General features: G+C 36.2%; 1 protein-coding gene across 1 annotated transcript in view; it reads left to right on the forward strand.

Moving 5' to 3' along the window:
• Gramd1c (GRAM domain containing 1C) overlaps positions 1 to 13,433 on the forward strand; it is a 33,259-nt gene extending 19,826 nt beyond the window's left edge. Inside the window, exons 6-13 of the mRNA XM_026395992.2 lie at positions 1,479 to 1,597; positions 3,006 to 3,148; positions 3,900 to 4,003; positions 5,334 to 5,510; positions 6,528 to 6,579; positions 8,425 to 8,535; positions 8,783 to 8,888; positions 13,353 to 13,433. Of these exons, the coding sequence (XP_026251777.2) occupies positions 1,479 to 1,597; positions 3,006 to 3,148; positions 3,900 to 4,003; positions 5,334 to 5,510; positions 6,528 to 6,579; positions 8,425 to 8,535; positions 8,783 to 8,888; positions 13,353 to 13,433 (893 nt within the window). The remainder of the gene's footprint in view (positions 1 to 1,478; positions 1,598 to 3,005; positions 3,149 to 3,899; positions 4,004 to 5,333; positions 5,511 to 6,527; positions 6,580 to 8,424; positions 8,536 to 8,782; positions 8,889 to 13,352) is intronic.
• The last annotated feature ends 2,943 nt before the right edge of the window (positions 13,434 to 16,376 follow it).

Consider the following 16,376-nt stretch of genomic DNA (forward strand, 5'->3'; position numbering starts at 1 on the left):
ATATGCAATTGATTATTCATGTCATTTTCCTGAAACAGGCTGACATGACCAAAGCAATCTTCCGAAACAGTATTTTAGAATTAATTGTATATCTTCTTTTATGAACACCCAAATAAATCCTTTTTTCAGCAAATCCTGGATAAAGATTTTATGGTTCATGATGTTGCCTTTTTAATTTAGTTATAAGGTTTTGCCAGATACTCAAGAACAGCTTCATGGTCCATAATTAAACTCTAGGCCTAGCTGTATAAAAGAAATTAAGTAAAATTGACTATATCATAAATCTTTGCTTCATTTTTTTTATGATGGATAATAGGTTAGATAAAGGCTCCTAAACTTTAGAATGCTGATGAATAGCAGCAAAACATACTGAGTTATTGCCCAAGTCCATTTGTCCTTGTGCCATCAGGTGTCAGGTCTTTGAATAGAGTCCATACTGCTTTTATCTGTACTTAACTAATTGTATGGTGCTGTAATCTAGAGCTACATTTCTCTTCAAAGTGTGTTTTCACTTACTGTGCTGTTCCTCAGTAAATAAAAAGAACTCTGACCAAGATCCTGTTAAAAATATGGAGATGTTCCTATAGCCCTGTTAATATAAAAAAGTTTATATAGAATGTAATCATTTTTCATCCTATTGCCTTATCTTGATTGAAGATGTTGTAGACAAACTGCTAATTTTCTGACTTCTCATGATGTTGACATGATTTCTTTACAAGGGGTTATCAAGGTCATATTGTTATAAAAATAAATGTCTTCTAAAGTTTTGTCCTCAATGATAGTATACTGAAGTGTTGTTCTGTTTGATAAGGTTGTTGCCATTACTTTTGTCCATAGGTACTAGGGACTTTAAAGAGAAGCTTACAGCTAAACCAACTTTTAATTTTATCTTCTAAAAAAAAGAAAAAGTGTATTAATAAGAAACAGTTTAGGAATAAGTAGATCAAACACATGTATATGTAACATGTAAGACTATCTAATGTTTAATCTCTCCCTCTCTCCCCACCTTCCTTCCTTCCTTCCTTTTTTCTTTTTTTCTGGCATTGGGGTTGAATTCAGGGTATTCTACCACTGAGTTACATCCATAGTCCTTTTTGTTTTGAGACAGGATCTCACTAAGTTGACCAGGCTGGCCTTGAACTTGAGAAGTTCCTGCTTTAGTCTCCTGAGCAGCCGAGGTGACATGTGTGCTCCACCATGCCCAGCTAATTTCTTTTTCTTCTGCATTGAACATACATAATTATAAGGGGCTCAGGATTGGTCAAAAATAAAAATTTAGGGCTGATGGTTATAGCTCAGTGGTAGAGTACTTGTTTAACATGTGCTAGCCCCTAAGTTTGGTCTCCCACACTGTAGGAACAAAATGCAAAAGCAAACCATTTTTAAAAAAATAATTCTAAAATAATACTTTTGATTCTATTTAAAGTCATGCACTTCAAATTTCTAGAGCTAACATGTTTTATGTTTCCCATGACTAGATGTAGTGTCTACTCCTTGGACTGTAGAATCTGGAGGTGATCAACTGAGAAACATGACCTACACTATAGTCCTTAATAATCCACTTACTAGAAAGTGCACTGCTGCCACTGAAAAGCAGGTATGCCTATCCTGTCAGTATTCTGAAAGAATCGTGTGTGTGATGAGAGAGAACCTGTCTACCATAGTCACCAATTTACAAGATAATTTCTACAAAAAAAAAAATGGAGAAAAAAAAAGGAAGGGGGACTGTTGGAGGTTACAAGAGATTTACCAGGCATATAAACCATATTAATCCAAACTTAATTAAATAAACTACCTGTTAAAAAGAATTATTAACTTGTTATACATAATAATGGCACTGTAGCTGTGTTTTAAATGAAATATACTGATATATGTGTGTGTGTGTGTGTGTGTGTGTGTGTGTGTGTGTAAAAGAGATATGCTGAGATATTTATGAATGAAAGTATATTGATGCCTGAGATTCTTTTAAAACTAATCTAGCCAGGCAAAAAAATGGTGGTAGAAGGAGGGAATGTGGGAGTTGGGTACAGATAAAAAAATATTGGGCAGTAGATAATGTTATTAAAGTTGGTTGGTGAGCTCATGAGGGCTCATTATACTTCATTTCTTCTACTGTGTTAACAATTTTTCATAATAAAATATTTTAAAAAGAGCACTTCTACAATCCAACTTGCAGAATCATGTCAAAACTTAGTACCAAATAACTAGATGGCTATTGTGAAACATGGGAAAGAAACCAAATATAAGCTATTTAATGACCAGTTTGGCACTATCTTGGAGTAATCAATACTGTAATCAATTATGACAGTATTGGCAACTTATGTTTAAGTGTAATGTACCTGTTTTGCAAATACTCATTATAATCTATGCTTTTGCAGTTTTGTTCATTACCTTTTAAATTTTTTAAAATATTGTCAAACATATAAGAAAAGTTTGGTATTTTTGTATCAGGGAATCTTTAATAACCTTGGAAACCTCATTTTCCCCTCTTAGAGGATAGGTAGAAAAGATATGGTTAAAATGAGGAAGGTTTATCTGACAGCCACTTTAAATCTGGTATAACAAAAGCAATATTTTTTGGTTGCCTTTGCTATTTGGGTGAAGGGTGGGTTGGTTAAACTTTGATAAATTTTGTATTATTTTTGATGAATTTTTGTATTATTTAGTTGATTTTTGAATGTTCTCCAATGCAAAGATTTAAAACTTCTTATAAACTAAGAAACATTCAAGAGATTATATGGTTCCTTTTCCCTCCTCATGCCTAAAATAAAAAATTAATTGTATAGTGAAATGACAGTGGGACATTAAATCTATTTCTGTGGGCCCCTTCTCACTTCATAGATGCCACAGCCAACATGGAGGTTCTTCTAGCTTGGTATATAGATTTCTCATGTCTTTTGTAACTTCTGGGAAGGAATTCTAGTATATATGTTCTAAATCGCCAAAAAAACTTATAAAATTGTTAAAATGTACATGCCAACATTTTTAAAATCTTATTTTGGCAGACACTGTATAAAGAAAGTCGAGAAGCACAATTTTATTTAATAGATTCAGAAGTACTGACACATGATGTCCCCTACCATGATTACTTCTATACACTGAACAGATACTGTATCATCCCATCTTCAAAACAGAAATGCAGGCTAAGGTGAGCTATCATCAATGAGTGTATAGTCAGAGTAGGCTAAATTATGCTCTGGTAACATTTTAACCCTGAATTTTTAGGTTTACACAATGAAGCTTTATTTCTTGCTTAAATTATATATCCTCAGAGATCAGAAGAGGGGTGGGGCTCTTTACCCAGGACTCCAATTGATAACAGCTTTAACATCCTACAGCCACACAATCCATAAGTGTCATTTCAGTTGCTATAGAAAGAGAAAGCTATAGAATTGAGCTCACAGTCCATTGCCCTGAACTCATCCTATGACCTTATTTTAGGGCAAGGGGGCTGGGAGTTCTGGGGGAGCAGATGGTGAGCAGTAACTGGCTGCAGTGGGAAGTGAGGATTGGTGCATTGAAGTGTGATGAGCTATCATATGCCTGGCCTAGTCCTAATTAATGTGGTTACTCTTAACAAATATGTGACCACTAGAAATTTCATACAAGGCATGAAAAAAATTTAGCATTTATTTGGAGCCATGATTGCTATATAAGTAAGAAAAACTCAGGATTAGAGAAAGGAAAGAAATATAATAGCAAGTATTTAAAAGGAGAATTTGATGAAATTATTAACAATCCAGTAGTTTTTTGAAGGCATTATTAGTGAACAAATTTTCTTTTAAAATCTTAATGACTTTGAATCCTTTTGGCTTTCCACTGAATATAATCTTTCATTTAATTATAATATTAATATAACTATAGCATGACCTTAAATAAATATTTTTCCTTCTTATCAGAGTTTCCACAGATTTGAAATACAGAAAACAACCATGGGGACTTGTCAAATCTTTAATTGAAAAGAATTCCTGGAGTTCGTTGGAGCAGTATTTTAAACAGCTTGGTTTGTAAAGTTTTTGATGCATCTATTTCTGTAAAGGTAGCACTTATTAATAAGATAAATTGCTTCTTCATTTGGATTCATAGCAGGAGACAATAGATGATGGTGGGAATGATTCACTAAAGTGGTTCAAAATCCCCTACTTGCTCTATCTCTATGGGATTTCAAAACTTCAGATTTTTAATGGTCTATCAAACACTTACATAATGTTTATTAATGCCAGATATATAATAAATTTTTTTGTACTTTATAAATACTAACTCATTTCATACTCATCCAGCCCTGCAAATAGGAATGATTATGCTTTTCCACTTTAGTATAGAGGAAATTGAAACATGGTATGGTTAAGTGACTTGTCCAGTATTATACAGTGAAGAGCTATCACAACCCCTGCCTCTGCAAGGAACCAAGAAAGATGAATACAGAGAGGGGATTATGTGATCAGGTCACAGATATACCCTGTGCTCTCTAAGATCTGGAAAGTCCTTAGGCCCACAACTTTCTTCTTTGTGGAAGGTTTCCTGGACTTGTGGAGGCCCACTTAGCAATGGTGTTATATACATGTATAGATTTGGTGGAGGTAGGTACTAAGGAGTGACTGGGGAAGTGATACAGCTATTCTGTTTGGATGTTTATATATATATATATATATATATATATATATATATATATATATATATGAATGTAATTTTAATTGAGGAAAAACTGGAGTTCATTCATTTCATAGTATCATTTAGTTTTGTTGATTATTTTCCTGGCCTTATTCTCTTTGACTATTTCATTAGTAAACTTCTCATCAGAAGCAGAGAAAATAAAACTCAAAAATTATTTTGGTCACTGAATAATGAGCTAATTTAAAAAAATCTTGTGAAGGAAAAGGTTGAAAGAAATAACAAAAATGAGGATTTCAGCTTGTTTAGATTTTTTTTTTTACTTGTGCTTCCTTTCTTGCAAACCCTCATTGAAAATTAAAACTATTATATGCTAGTCCTTCCTTTGAGGTTGACAAGTACCTTAGCCTATTTTGGAGATTTTTCTAATGATCCATTGTAAGTGGGTGGCCTGTTGTTTCCATAACTGAAACCATTACATTAATATTTAATATAGCACATGGCAAATTGGCATTGATGATCCCATCATTTATTAATACACATTCTTCCTAGAAAAATAAAACCTCATTATGGGGTCATCATACTCTCTAAAGCTTTTCATTAAGAATAAAGTTTGAATCTAGGCCATAAGAATCTAACAGATAGTTAAATCTTTAAAAAACCCTACTATCTTATAGTTGAGAAGGTTTCCCTGTATTTAAAGATTTTGTTTTCCTTCTTAGAATCAGATTTGTTAATGGAAGAATCTTCGTTAAATCAATCTATTGAAGACCCTGGAAAACTTAGCTGCCTGCGGAGGAGAAGGCGAACTTTCAACCGAACAGCAGAAACAGTTCCTAAGCTTTCTTCTCAGCATTCTTCTGGAGATATGGGCTTAGAGACCAAAGGGGATGTTACAGGTAGCTGTTGTTGGTGAACAGATGAAGGACTTTAGCTCAGTTATAGAAAGCAGAAGGTCTCCCTTGTTTGTATGTCAGGATGTCTGTCTTTCTTCCCTATCATTTTGATAATGTTTATCACACTCTTGAGTTCCTTAAAGATAACAAATACTAAAGCATAAAGGAGCAGTTATTAAAATGGCAGGTATATGGCCAAAAGTATTCTATTTAGCCCACACAGCATTTTAAAAATTGGACATTTTTATTCAAAAACTCAGATCTGACAACCCTTCACAGCAGCAGTTGGTTACAGCTTCCTCCTTGCTGCCCCTTCAGATGTGTGTGTTCCTCTGCTGGCCACAGTCCCACCACAATAGCTTCTCCTGTCTTCTGGATCACTTCACTCATTTGATTTCTATCTTTGAGAAGACTGTTCTTATGTACTGTCAGGGCCAGTTTAGGAAAGTTTCAAAGATGGAACTGACTTTTATTATCCCCACTCTCAATTTTGAAGACATTTTGCTGCTTCTGCCTTCTCAGCATTATAAAATTGTCATACCTCTCATTCTCCTACATTATCAAATCCTCTTTAGGCTTATACCTTAGTGTGAATGTTTAACACTATTTAAGATTAATGGCTCTTTAATTTTGGAATTTAAAAGTGTAGGCAACAGTGAATAGATGAGAATGATTTTTTTAAAAAAGGAAGGAATCTCTGTACATAAATCCAGCTCACATATTATTTTTTTAGTACTTAGCTATATATCAGACATGCTATAATGAATTGCTTAATTTTAGAGTAAATTAATTTGTAATATACCCCAAATTTGAAGGATTGCTGTAGGTTTTTCTTTGTAGATTTTTTTCTGCCTTACACAGGATACAAGAAATCAAAAAAGAGGCACAGGGAAACTACCCTAAATCACTTTATCTTATAACTTTTAAAATTTCTTTTTCAATTTTCAAATGAACATTAAATTTTTATCAGTTGTAATCACAATCTTCACTCTAATGCAGCCTTTTTCTTGTGATCTTCAGGAAAGAAAATGAACACCTGTAACAATGCTCTTATTGTGGTGATGAGTATTTTGTAAGTATTTGTTGTGAATGCTCATTTTATTTGTGTCTTCATTTACTTTTAACTAGTTTCCCAAATAATTTGGATGCATTTGTATATTATTGGGTTGAAATTACTACTATTTGACCAATGGTGGTCTACAAAACCAGCAATTTTATAGGTTTCAGTATGTAGTTTTTGATGTATGATTTTCATAGTAGTTAAATTTGGAGGAATACAAGTATGTATTTCAAAAACATTTTTAAAAATTTTTAAACAAATCAGATCCATTTCTACTATTATGGGTTTTTATGGGAAATTCCATAAATTTCAAAGGAATACTTATACATGTGTACATGCTGGTAAAGTCTCAATGATACTATTTTACTCTATTTGATTAGGTCAGTAGTTCTTACCATATACTGTGTTTAAGAATCACTTGGGGAGTTGGCTACAATGTGAATTTCTTGGCCCTAGTCCCAGAGATTGATTGGGTAGATCTCTACTAGGGATCAATAATCAGTATTTTAAAGCACACTCCCCAGTTTATTCCAACACAAGTAATCTGAGCATCACATAGTGATGTGTTTATGTATATATGCGTGTGCGTGTGTGTGTGTGTGTGTGTGTGTGTATGCATTTGAATCTCAGGGTACACTCTAGGAACCTGCTTAACCATTTATATTTAGAGAACTAATATCTACATGGGTCTATATGAATCTTGAGATAGTCCTTTAAATTGATTGAATTGGTTCTGACTCAGTGATACACTCTGGGTGATAATTTTTTGGAATGAAGCTTTTATATTAATTATTTTTCTTATTATAGATTTCAAAACAGTAAATATTGTTATTCCTTTGAGTTTTATAAAATGCTATCATATTTTGCTTAAATTGACTTTCTATGACAATAATGAATGGCAAATATTATCAATGTTATTTTGCATTACTTTGCAGAAAATTTATAGTCAAATATTGAAATATTGATCCCTATATAATTTCAATGCCATAATAATTTTATAGATTTATTTTCTTGCTACCTTTAAATTTCTTTTTCTTAAATAATTTTCTTGAAGGGTAAAAGTGAATTATTTTTTATTTTTGTGGTGCTGAGGATCTACCACTGAACTATATCACAAACTTCCATCATATGTTTTTAATGTCAAGTCATTGCTTTAACAGAAAAAAAGTAGATATGGTGTCATCTATATATTTGCATATATGTGTAATAAGATATGTATTCATTCACTTGAAAGGTTGCTATGAATACCAATACATTAAGTATATTTAACACATAACATTTTATATTTGACAACATTATTGTATACTGGGTATTTGATACTTCCTTTTTCCAGGATGAACAAGAGGAAAGTTTTGCTAAATGGTAATTGTTTATTTAGTTTTTCTTTTTGGTTCCACTGGGAATAAAGAGATAGATCATTATCCACCTAAGATCAGCTGCATATCGATCTTCATTTCCTTTTTTGAAATGCAGCATTATGGGTGTATAATTGCTTAAGCCAAAGTACCCAAAAATACATCCTGAAAACTTACCTGGTAGATTTCTAAGCTGGTGGTCACATATCAATACTGGCTGGGATTCCAAGCAGAGAGGAGAGATGTCAGATACAATTCCAACCTGTGAGTTGGAGTTATTTAAATACTTTTATTGTTACTCTAGTTACCCTCCAATTTCCCCAATGTTCACTTAATATTTAAAAGTAATTATTTAACACAATAAAATAGGGATGATTTATTTAAGTGATTAGCAAATAAGTCTTAGAAATACACATTTTTTGAGGCTTTTGCATATATATTGTGTACTAGCAATGCTTGAGGTGTAAGTATGGATTAACCAGGTATGGTTTGTTCTGTTTAGTTTGCTGTTGCTAGTTTTGTTGAATGTCACACTGTTTCTGAAGCTGTCAAAGGTAGAATATGCTGCTCAGTCCTTTTACCGGCTCCACCTCCGAGAAGATAAATCTTTAAAGTAAGTGTCATCCCACTCCCCAGCCTGTTTTCACCATATTATTTCAGCAGTTCTTTAGTTGTAGAAAAATCTAATTCCAGTCTTAAAAATTCTGGTCTCCTCATTACCCTGTAGTCATAATTAGCTTTTTTTGTTTGTTTGTTTGTTTACTTTTGTATTTTATTTGCAATGTATGAGGCACTGACAGTTTTTGGAAATGAAAGTTCAGAAGCTATTCTCTTGATTTGGGATGTTATTTTTCTTTCAGTCTAGTCTCTGATATTGTCTCAAGAACTGAAAACATTAAAAAGAACAAAGATCAGGCTCATCATTTAAAAGGAGTACTCCGAGATTCCATAGTGATGCTTGAACAGGTAGGCAAATGTCTGTACCAAAGTACTTAATACCTTCATACCAGTGTGAAGCAGTTGCTGTGGTTATGAGAGAATATTTCCTATACTATAATTTGAGGAAAATTTCTGCATTATACATATTATGTATGTAGCCATTGTGTTATTCTTGCAAAACTGGGAACATAGTATACACATTGTTGAGTATCCTCTTTTTAAAATTAGTAATAGATTTTGAAAATGTTTGTATATATCAGTATGTATATATCTATCTACTTCGTTCTTTTTACTGGTCTTCTAGATAAAATTTTATGCTTAAAATTAAATTTTTATAGAAGTGGTAGCTCCTATATACACTCTGCATTATTTTTCTTTTATGTATGAATGATATATCTTAGTGATACTTCTGTGTCACCATATAAAGCATTTCCTGTTCTTTTAATAGCTGCATAGGGTTCAACTGTATAAATGTGACATAATTATTTTACCAGTTTTTCATTAAAGTGAATACTTAGGTAATTTCATTATTTTGTTATTGTCCTCTCTTGAACATGGTCTCACCAGTATGTGCTAGTTAGTTCTATGAACTAGACTTAGAATTTCCTTTGAAAAGTGAAGATTAATATTTCCATTATGACTATAACACACTCACTTTTCAAAATTAAAAAATAGAGAGTATTACAAGAGAATATATAGTTTTAACATTCAGATACAATTACTGTTAATAGTTCATTTCCTTCTGTCCCTTTCTTTTTTAAAAAAATATTTATTTTTTAGTTATAAGTGGACACAATATCTTTATTTTATTTTTATGTGGTGCTGAGGATCAAACCTGGTGCCTCATGCATGGTAGGCGAACACTCTACCTCTAAGCCACAACCACAGCCCCTTCTGTCCCTTTCTTCTATGTATATATATGTATTTTTTCTTAAGAATATTCAGTTATAGTTCTTGGACTTTCATGTGGGCACTAAGGTTACAGCTTCAACTTGGTGCTTCTCAGATGTGCTGTACCTAGTTCCTTAGTGACTTTCCTTCCACCCTCAGCAAGGACAGATGGTGTCCTTCTCCCCTTGCCCTCTCCTCCCATTTTCCCTCTCAATTGATGACTGTGCCATATGGAGAAAAGAGAAACTTTCCCTCCTCCTTCAATAATCAATCTATAAATTATCCTATCCTTGCACCCCCATTCTCTTCTTGACTAATTTTAGAAACACTCCTCCACCTATGGGAGGTAAAGTTCCAGTGTGTGTTAGTGGGTGACTTCATCCATCACTTCTCTAGCTTCTCCACACCTTCCTTCATTCGTTCCCTTGTTATCTTACTACAATGTCTTGCTAATCCTCCTGCTTCAGCCTCCTGAGTAGCTGGGATTACCTCTCCATTTTCATTCTCCCTCATCGAATAGATCTTGACCATCAGCACTTAACTCTGCTCTGTTATCTTCTGCATTAACAAACCTGCTTTACCCACATTGGTTTTCTACCCCTTTATATCTACTTCTTTTCATGGTCAGGCATTTCGGCTGTCATACTTTATATTTCATTTTTCAATTTTTATTTTCATCAAAAATCACTTCACATAAAGAATTAACTTGTTCTACAAGGTTTATTCAGAAGAGTGGTAATCTCAGTATTCTTTCCCCCATTTCTTTCCTGAAGTTCCTATGTAACTCTTTCAGTTCATTCTTTTGCTTACATCCATATTTGTCAACAACCACGTATTGTTAATTCTTGATTTTTTTCAGTTTTAGACATTATCTTTTAACTTTCTTTTATGGAAAACAAGGTTTTGGTTTTCTTTCCTACCTCCCACCCACCACACATACATTTCAAATTTCTATTATCTTTCCAGTGAAGTTATAATTTTGGTTAGAAGAATACTCAGTATTTGCTGTTTTGACCAAGTTTGCTATTCCAAGATGAGAGCCATAAAAGTAAACCATAACTACCTTTGATTAGTTTATCAGTATTACTTATAAGCATTTCATCTCCTAATTCTGTTTACAGATCTCTTCTCAAAATCTTTATTTACTCAGGTATTCTACTGATGGAGCCTTCTGACTAACTCTAGTCAGGTCTGGTGATCCTGTATCTGGTGTACAGCTGTCCTCCTGGGGATTTCTGTTGTCTGTCTCCTAGCTTTCCAGGTCCCATGTTTTCCTTTCTTGGCTTTTTTTCTTTTTCTTTTTTTGTGCTAGAGACTGAACCCAGGGCCTTGCGCCTGCTAGGCAAGTGCTCTGTGGCTGAGCTGTATCTCCAGGCCCTGCATTCTCCTTTTAATGGAGCACATTCTCTAGTAGTGCCTCTGAAAGGTGTGGCACATAGAGTGGCACAAGCCTGGCCTATAATCCCAGCTCCTTGGGAGGCTGAGACAGGAGGATATCAAATTTGATGCTAACCTGGAAATTTAGTGAGATCCTATCTCAAAATTTTAAAAAAGGGTTGGAAATATAGCTCAGTGATGACTGCCCCTGTGTTTAATCCCCACTAAAAAAGGAAAAGAAAAAAACAAGAAAGGAGGAAGAAAATTCCTTTATTGTACTTTTAGTAGGGTTTGAAGAGGGTGCAAGTAGAATGTATGCATTTTCTCTCCCTGTTATTCCTTTTATGGATATTGTTTGAGATAAGGTTTTCTGTGATCTTTAGCATGTAAAAATTATGTCTTCTTAAAAAGTCTTCATCTTATAAAGTGTCAGCACTATTTGAAACTGACCACACCTTTCTTGAAATATAGCTAATTTTGCCTTCTCTAAAACCATAAAAAGCTTCATTGTGACATAACTCAAGTAATATAAATTCGCCCTTTTAAAGAATGTTTATTATATTCACAAGTCTGTATAACTATCACCACCATCTAATTCCTAAGCATTGTCATCACCCCCAAAGAAAACCTTGTACACATTAGCAGTCACCCCCCTGGCACACACCAATCTGTTTTCATTACTATGGGTTTGCCTATTTGGGACATTTCATATAAATGGCTTATATAATATGTATTATTTTCTGTCTTCTTTCAGTTAGAATAATGTAAAGCTACTTTTTGTTGGTCAAAACCAACTCTTATACTCACTTCTTCCTGGCCCAAATGTTTTAGAGCTCTGTGATAGATTCTCTTTCCTTCTCCATTACTTTCCCTTTAGGTGTTCTCATCTACTCCCCTAACTTTAAATAATCACATTAGCTTCTGACTCCTTCCTTACTCTCTTGTGCTGCTATGACAAAATACCTGAGACTGGATAGTTTATAAATAACAGAACTTTCTCACAGTTCCATAAGCTGAGAAATTCAAGATAAAGGAATAGGCAGGTTCAGTGTCTGAGGGTTATTGCTCATAAACGGTACCATCTAAGTGTAAGGACCTAGCTAGTTTCCTTCAGCCCTTTTATAAGGACACTACTCTGTCTCTGAAGGCAGTCTTCATGACCTAATCACCCTCTAACATCTGTTAATATTGTTGCTTTGGGGATTAAGTTTTAACATGAATTTTGGAGGTGATATAGTCAAGCTGCAGCAAACCCAATATCTGTATTTCCTACTCTGACCCCCTTTCCTGAGCTTTACCCTAACGACTTAATGGGCATTGCAAATCAATCAGAACAAAACTCAATTCCCTTCTAGTGAACCTCATTTCAGAAAATACTATTTTCCTCTAATTACTCATGTTAAAAATGTGATAAAGTAGGGCTGAAGATATAACTTAGTGATATAGTGCTTACGTAATCAAGCCCCAGCACCACAAAAATAAATAAATAAAATGTCTAAGTTTATACTTATGTATGTGACTATTCATTTTAGTAACCCTCACTAGTCTGTAAGCTCCATGAAGGTGGGGAGTCATTTTATTTATACTCAGTCTTAGAATAGTGATCAGCATGTAATAGATAAGCAATAAATATTTGTGGAATGAATGAGTGAATACAAGAAAGAATAAGACATAATTCTTCGTCCCAAGTTGTTTATAATTTTATTAGAGAAATCAACATCCATGTGTATTGTTAAAGACTAAGAAAAGTATAAAATTCAGCATCAAGAGTGTTAAGTAGTAAAGGTATTGTTCTGGGGGTTTAGAAGCAACATGATTAAGGAAAACCATAGAGACAGAGGGTATGTATAAGTTTTAGATGTTCGAACAGGAACATGAACATAATAGTAAGGAATGGCCCATCAGTGGAACTTAAATTGTGTAGGAATAGTGAAGAGACCAGTCCAATTTCAGAAACCATTTAAGAAAATGAGCCTTTCACTCGGGATAATTTGATTAATGGACATATTGGAAAGTAGAATATAAAGTAGTAGGAAAAAATGCAGTACTCCAGCTGATGAGGGGAACTGTGTAGCAAACAGCAGATATCCTAAAGAATTGAGTGTGTTATATTCAGTTTTTATTTGTATAAACAAAACTCTATTGAATTTAATTGTAAAGTTCTGGCATAAAATAATCAAAGAATTTTAAAAATCTGACTTTGAAAATTAATTTTGTTTGCAGCTGAAGAGCTCACTCATTATGCTTCAGAAAACCTTCGATCTACTAAATAAGAACAAAACTGGCATGGCCGTCAAAAGCTAGTGATCTATGGATTGAAACTGTAGAAATACTTGGAACTAATAGAAAACCTTGGGAAGAAAGTCAGAGGATGAAGGATTTTCATTGTCATATGAACATTTCCACGTTTTCATATTATTTGGATTCCTAATATGAAATTCTTTTTAATAACATTTATTTGATAATTATTCTCTGATGGCCTTATAAATTTATCCTTTCATTTCCTAAAACATGTTTTTAAGCTGTGAACTTCTTCAGTGAACCATGAAATATATTCTGGAATTGAAATGCTGTGATTAAAAAAAAAAAGAGAAAAGCAGACACTCTGAATTGAATGGTACAGCCTCTTTTCTACACTGAGGCTTGGAAGTTTGATGCTTTAAATTTATCTGTTAGCACAGAACCAATAAGTGTCCAGTAGACTGCTTTCACAGTTGAGATAAGCTTAAGAGACTAAAGAAGATAATATAGAAACCTCTAAGTCATTACTAATATTAAAGGATCAGTTTTCAGGCATACAGGACATTTCTGATTTTGTGTAAAATATTACAATATCTCCATTTATTTGGCATGCAAATTCAGTGGTCAAACCTTTGAATCTGCATGTTGATGGTTATTATCAGAAAGGTTCCTTAGCCATGTTGTATCTTTATGAAAGAGTTATTTTTTATTAAGGTAGCAGAGGTGAGATTATCTTGCCTCTTTATGCATCAAATGGCATAAGAGGCAATTTAGGAAAAGGAAATATGTAGGACACAAATGCTCAAAATAAAGAGCCATCCCCTGGGTTTAAAAAACCAGATGATGTTAAAATCTGGGCATTTAATGACAGATCAAATGCATACTTGAACTAAGCTTGGGTTCAGCTTAGCAGTCTTTCATGGAGGAAGTGACTTGTCTGGTTGAAAATAATCTGTGTATTACCATTTAGTAACCACTTATGGCTTCTGTGTGTTTGGTAGCGGGAGGGGCTTATTTTAGTTGGTAAGTTATAAACCAGACACAAAATTTAGCTCTTTAATAAAATACTTGTGGAGCATTTATGTCCCAATACAACTTAACTGATTGAAGCTGTTAGACAATCTTGGGCTCTTCCATAAAAAGTTTTTAGGCATTTATGTCAATACAAGTAATTCGTGAAAATAAGGACTTCGTGAGTTTACTTGAAATCAGACATTTTTCCAGGAGGTAGGAAAAGTCTGGGAAGTCATTTGACAAACAATATTTTGATGGTTGCTTTAAAACGTATACTTTAATAACATACCTCAAAGAAGATTACCAAAGTTGCTTTATAAATTAAGACTATAAAGTCAAAATTTAATTCATAAAATTTGAACCTGCTATGTAAACTGAAAATAAATAAAACCTGAAATGTCTGAGTTGTAATTTTTCTTCATTTTCTGTTTAAAAACAAAAGCAAAACATCCAGAATGCCCGATGTAGTGAAAACGTATACATGGGCCAACACTTAAAAATTCAGTGCAAAACAAAACCCAAGAGATCTCTTATCTCAGGGTAATTTCATATCAAATACTCAGACTACTGGAACAGAAGTACTGGAGAGGCCTGCTGGTCGAATGCAGACTGCTGGCCACATATCATGAGAATGAACAAGTTGGATAAATCAACAGATCTGGGAGCAGCGATGGGCCTTTAAGGGAAGGTCCCGGAAAATGAGGGAGGTACCTCGGTAACATTTGCGCTGCTCGCCCCCAATGCCCGTTGCCGGCGTCAGAAAAAAGGCTGCCGGACCCACTGTCTCACGTAGTTCTGAAATCCTCTGGGTTCCCAGTATTTCCGACTCCGCACCCCGTCCACACCCCGAAGGCTCGGGAGGCTGCCCCGCCGACGCGCCGCCCGCAGGCAGCCGTGGTGCTCGGGCGCGCGCGGTTACCTTGACCGCCCCGCACCTCTGCCGCTCGGACGGGCTCCGGGAACCAGCCCTCTGGTCCGGCGCGGGGTGGGGCTTCGCCGGCGGGCTCGCGGGGCGGCGGGCGGCGCACGTGCGGGCGGGCGGGGATCCCCGGCGCCGGGGGCGGGGCACCCGGAAGCGCGCGCGGACTTGCCGCGCCGAGCCGGGCCGGCGGGGACGGCTCAGGGAGGCGCCGCCCGGGCCCCCTGCAGGCTGTGCTCACAGGTGGGCAGCTGCGGCGTGGGCACGGCCGAGCGGAGCCGGGGTCCCAGACTCTAGCCGTCACGCCAGGAGCCCCACAGAGTCGAAATTCAGAGACGCTTCCGCGCCTGTGGTGGAGCAGAGGCTTTCCCATTCGGTCTCCGCCTCTTTTTCTGCAGCCGCACCTCCGTCGGGAGAGCAGGTAACTTCCCTTCCAAGGTCATTCTCCGAGCGGGGCGGCGCTAGAGGCCCGCCCACGTCCTCCAGTTTGACTGTGGAGGTGGAGACGCGCTCCGCGGGAGGCTGGACGGCGACCTCGGGGCTGCAGGGGAACCTTGTAGCGTTCCCCCAGGCGGTTGGCGGCTCCAGCATTGGGGCGCATTAGCTGGCACTAGCAAGCGTACGCTTTGCTGTTTCCTGCACCCCCGGGGGTGAGTTTCCACAGCACCCAGCCTTGGGGCGGGGACCGCTCGGCCCTTCCCGGCCAGCTCCGCAGGTGAACTCTACCGCCCTCGCCGGAGATGTCCCGGGCCGCGTGGTCGGCTGTCGCCATGAGAACGTCTTGTGCCCTGACGGCGCCTGCCCCAGATGGGAAGGGGTGGTGAAGCAGCTTGGAGCCCTAAGATCCTCGGAGCCCCCTGTCTGACCATATGAAGCCACAAAAGCTTGATGAAATTGGGACCCCTCCCCCACTTTCTTCTCATTTTTGATTATTCAGGCGTTGGTGTTCATCAGAGAGAGAGGCGTGGATGTATTTACAAGATATGAATTGGAGTCTTTCCACCTTTACCTTTTGAGGGCTGCTTACATCTCATGGTGACAGGTGCAAATCACAGCACAGAAGGGCAGTCAGT

Source organism: Urocitellus parryii, chromosome 2 (assembly GCF_045843805.1).
Source record: "Urocitellus parryii isolate mUroPar1 chromosome 2, mUroPar1.hap1, whole genome shotgun sequence".
Lineage (NCBI taxonomy): Eukaryota > Metazoa > Chordata > Mammalia > Rodentia > Sciuridae > Urocitellus > Urocitellus parryii.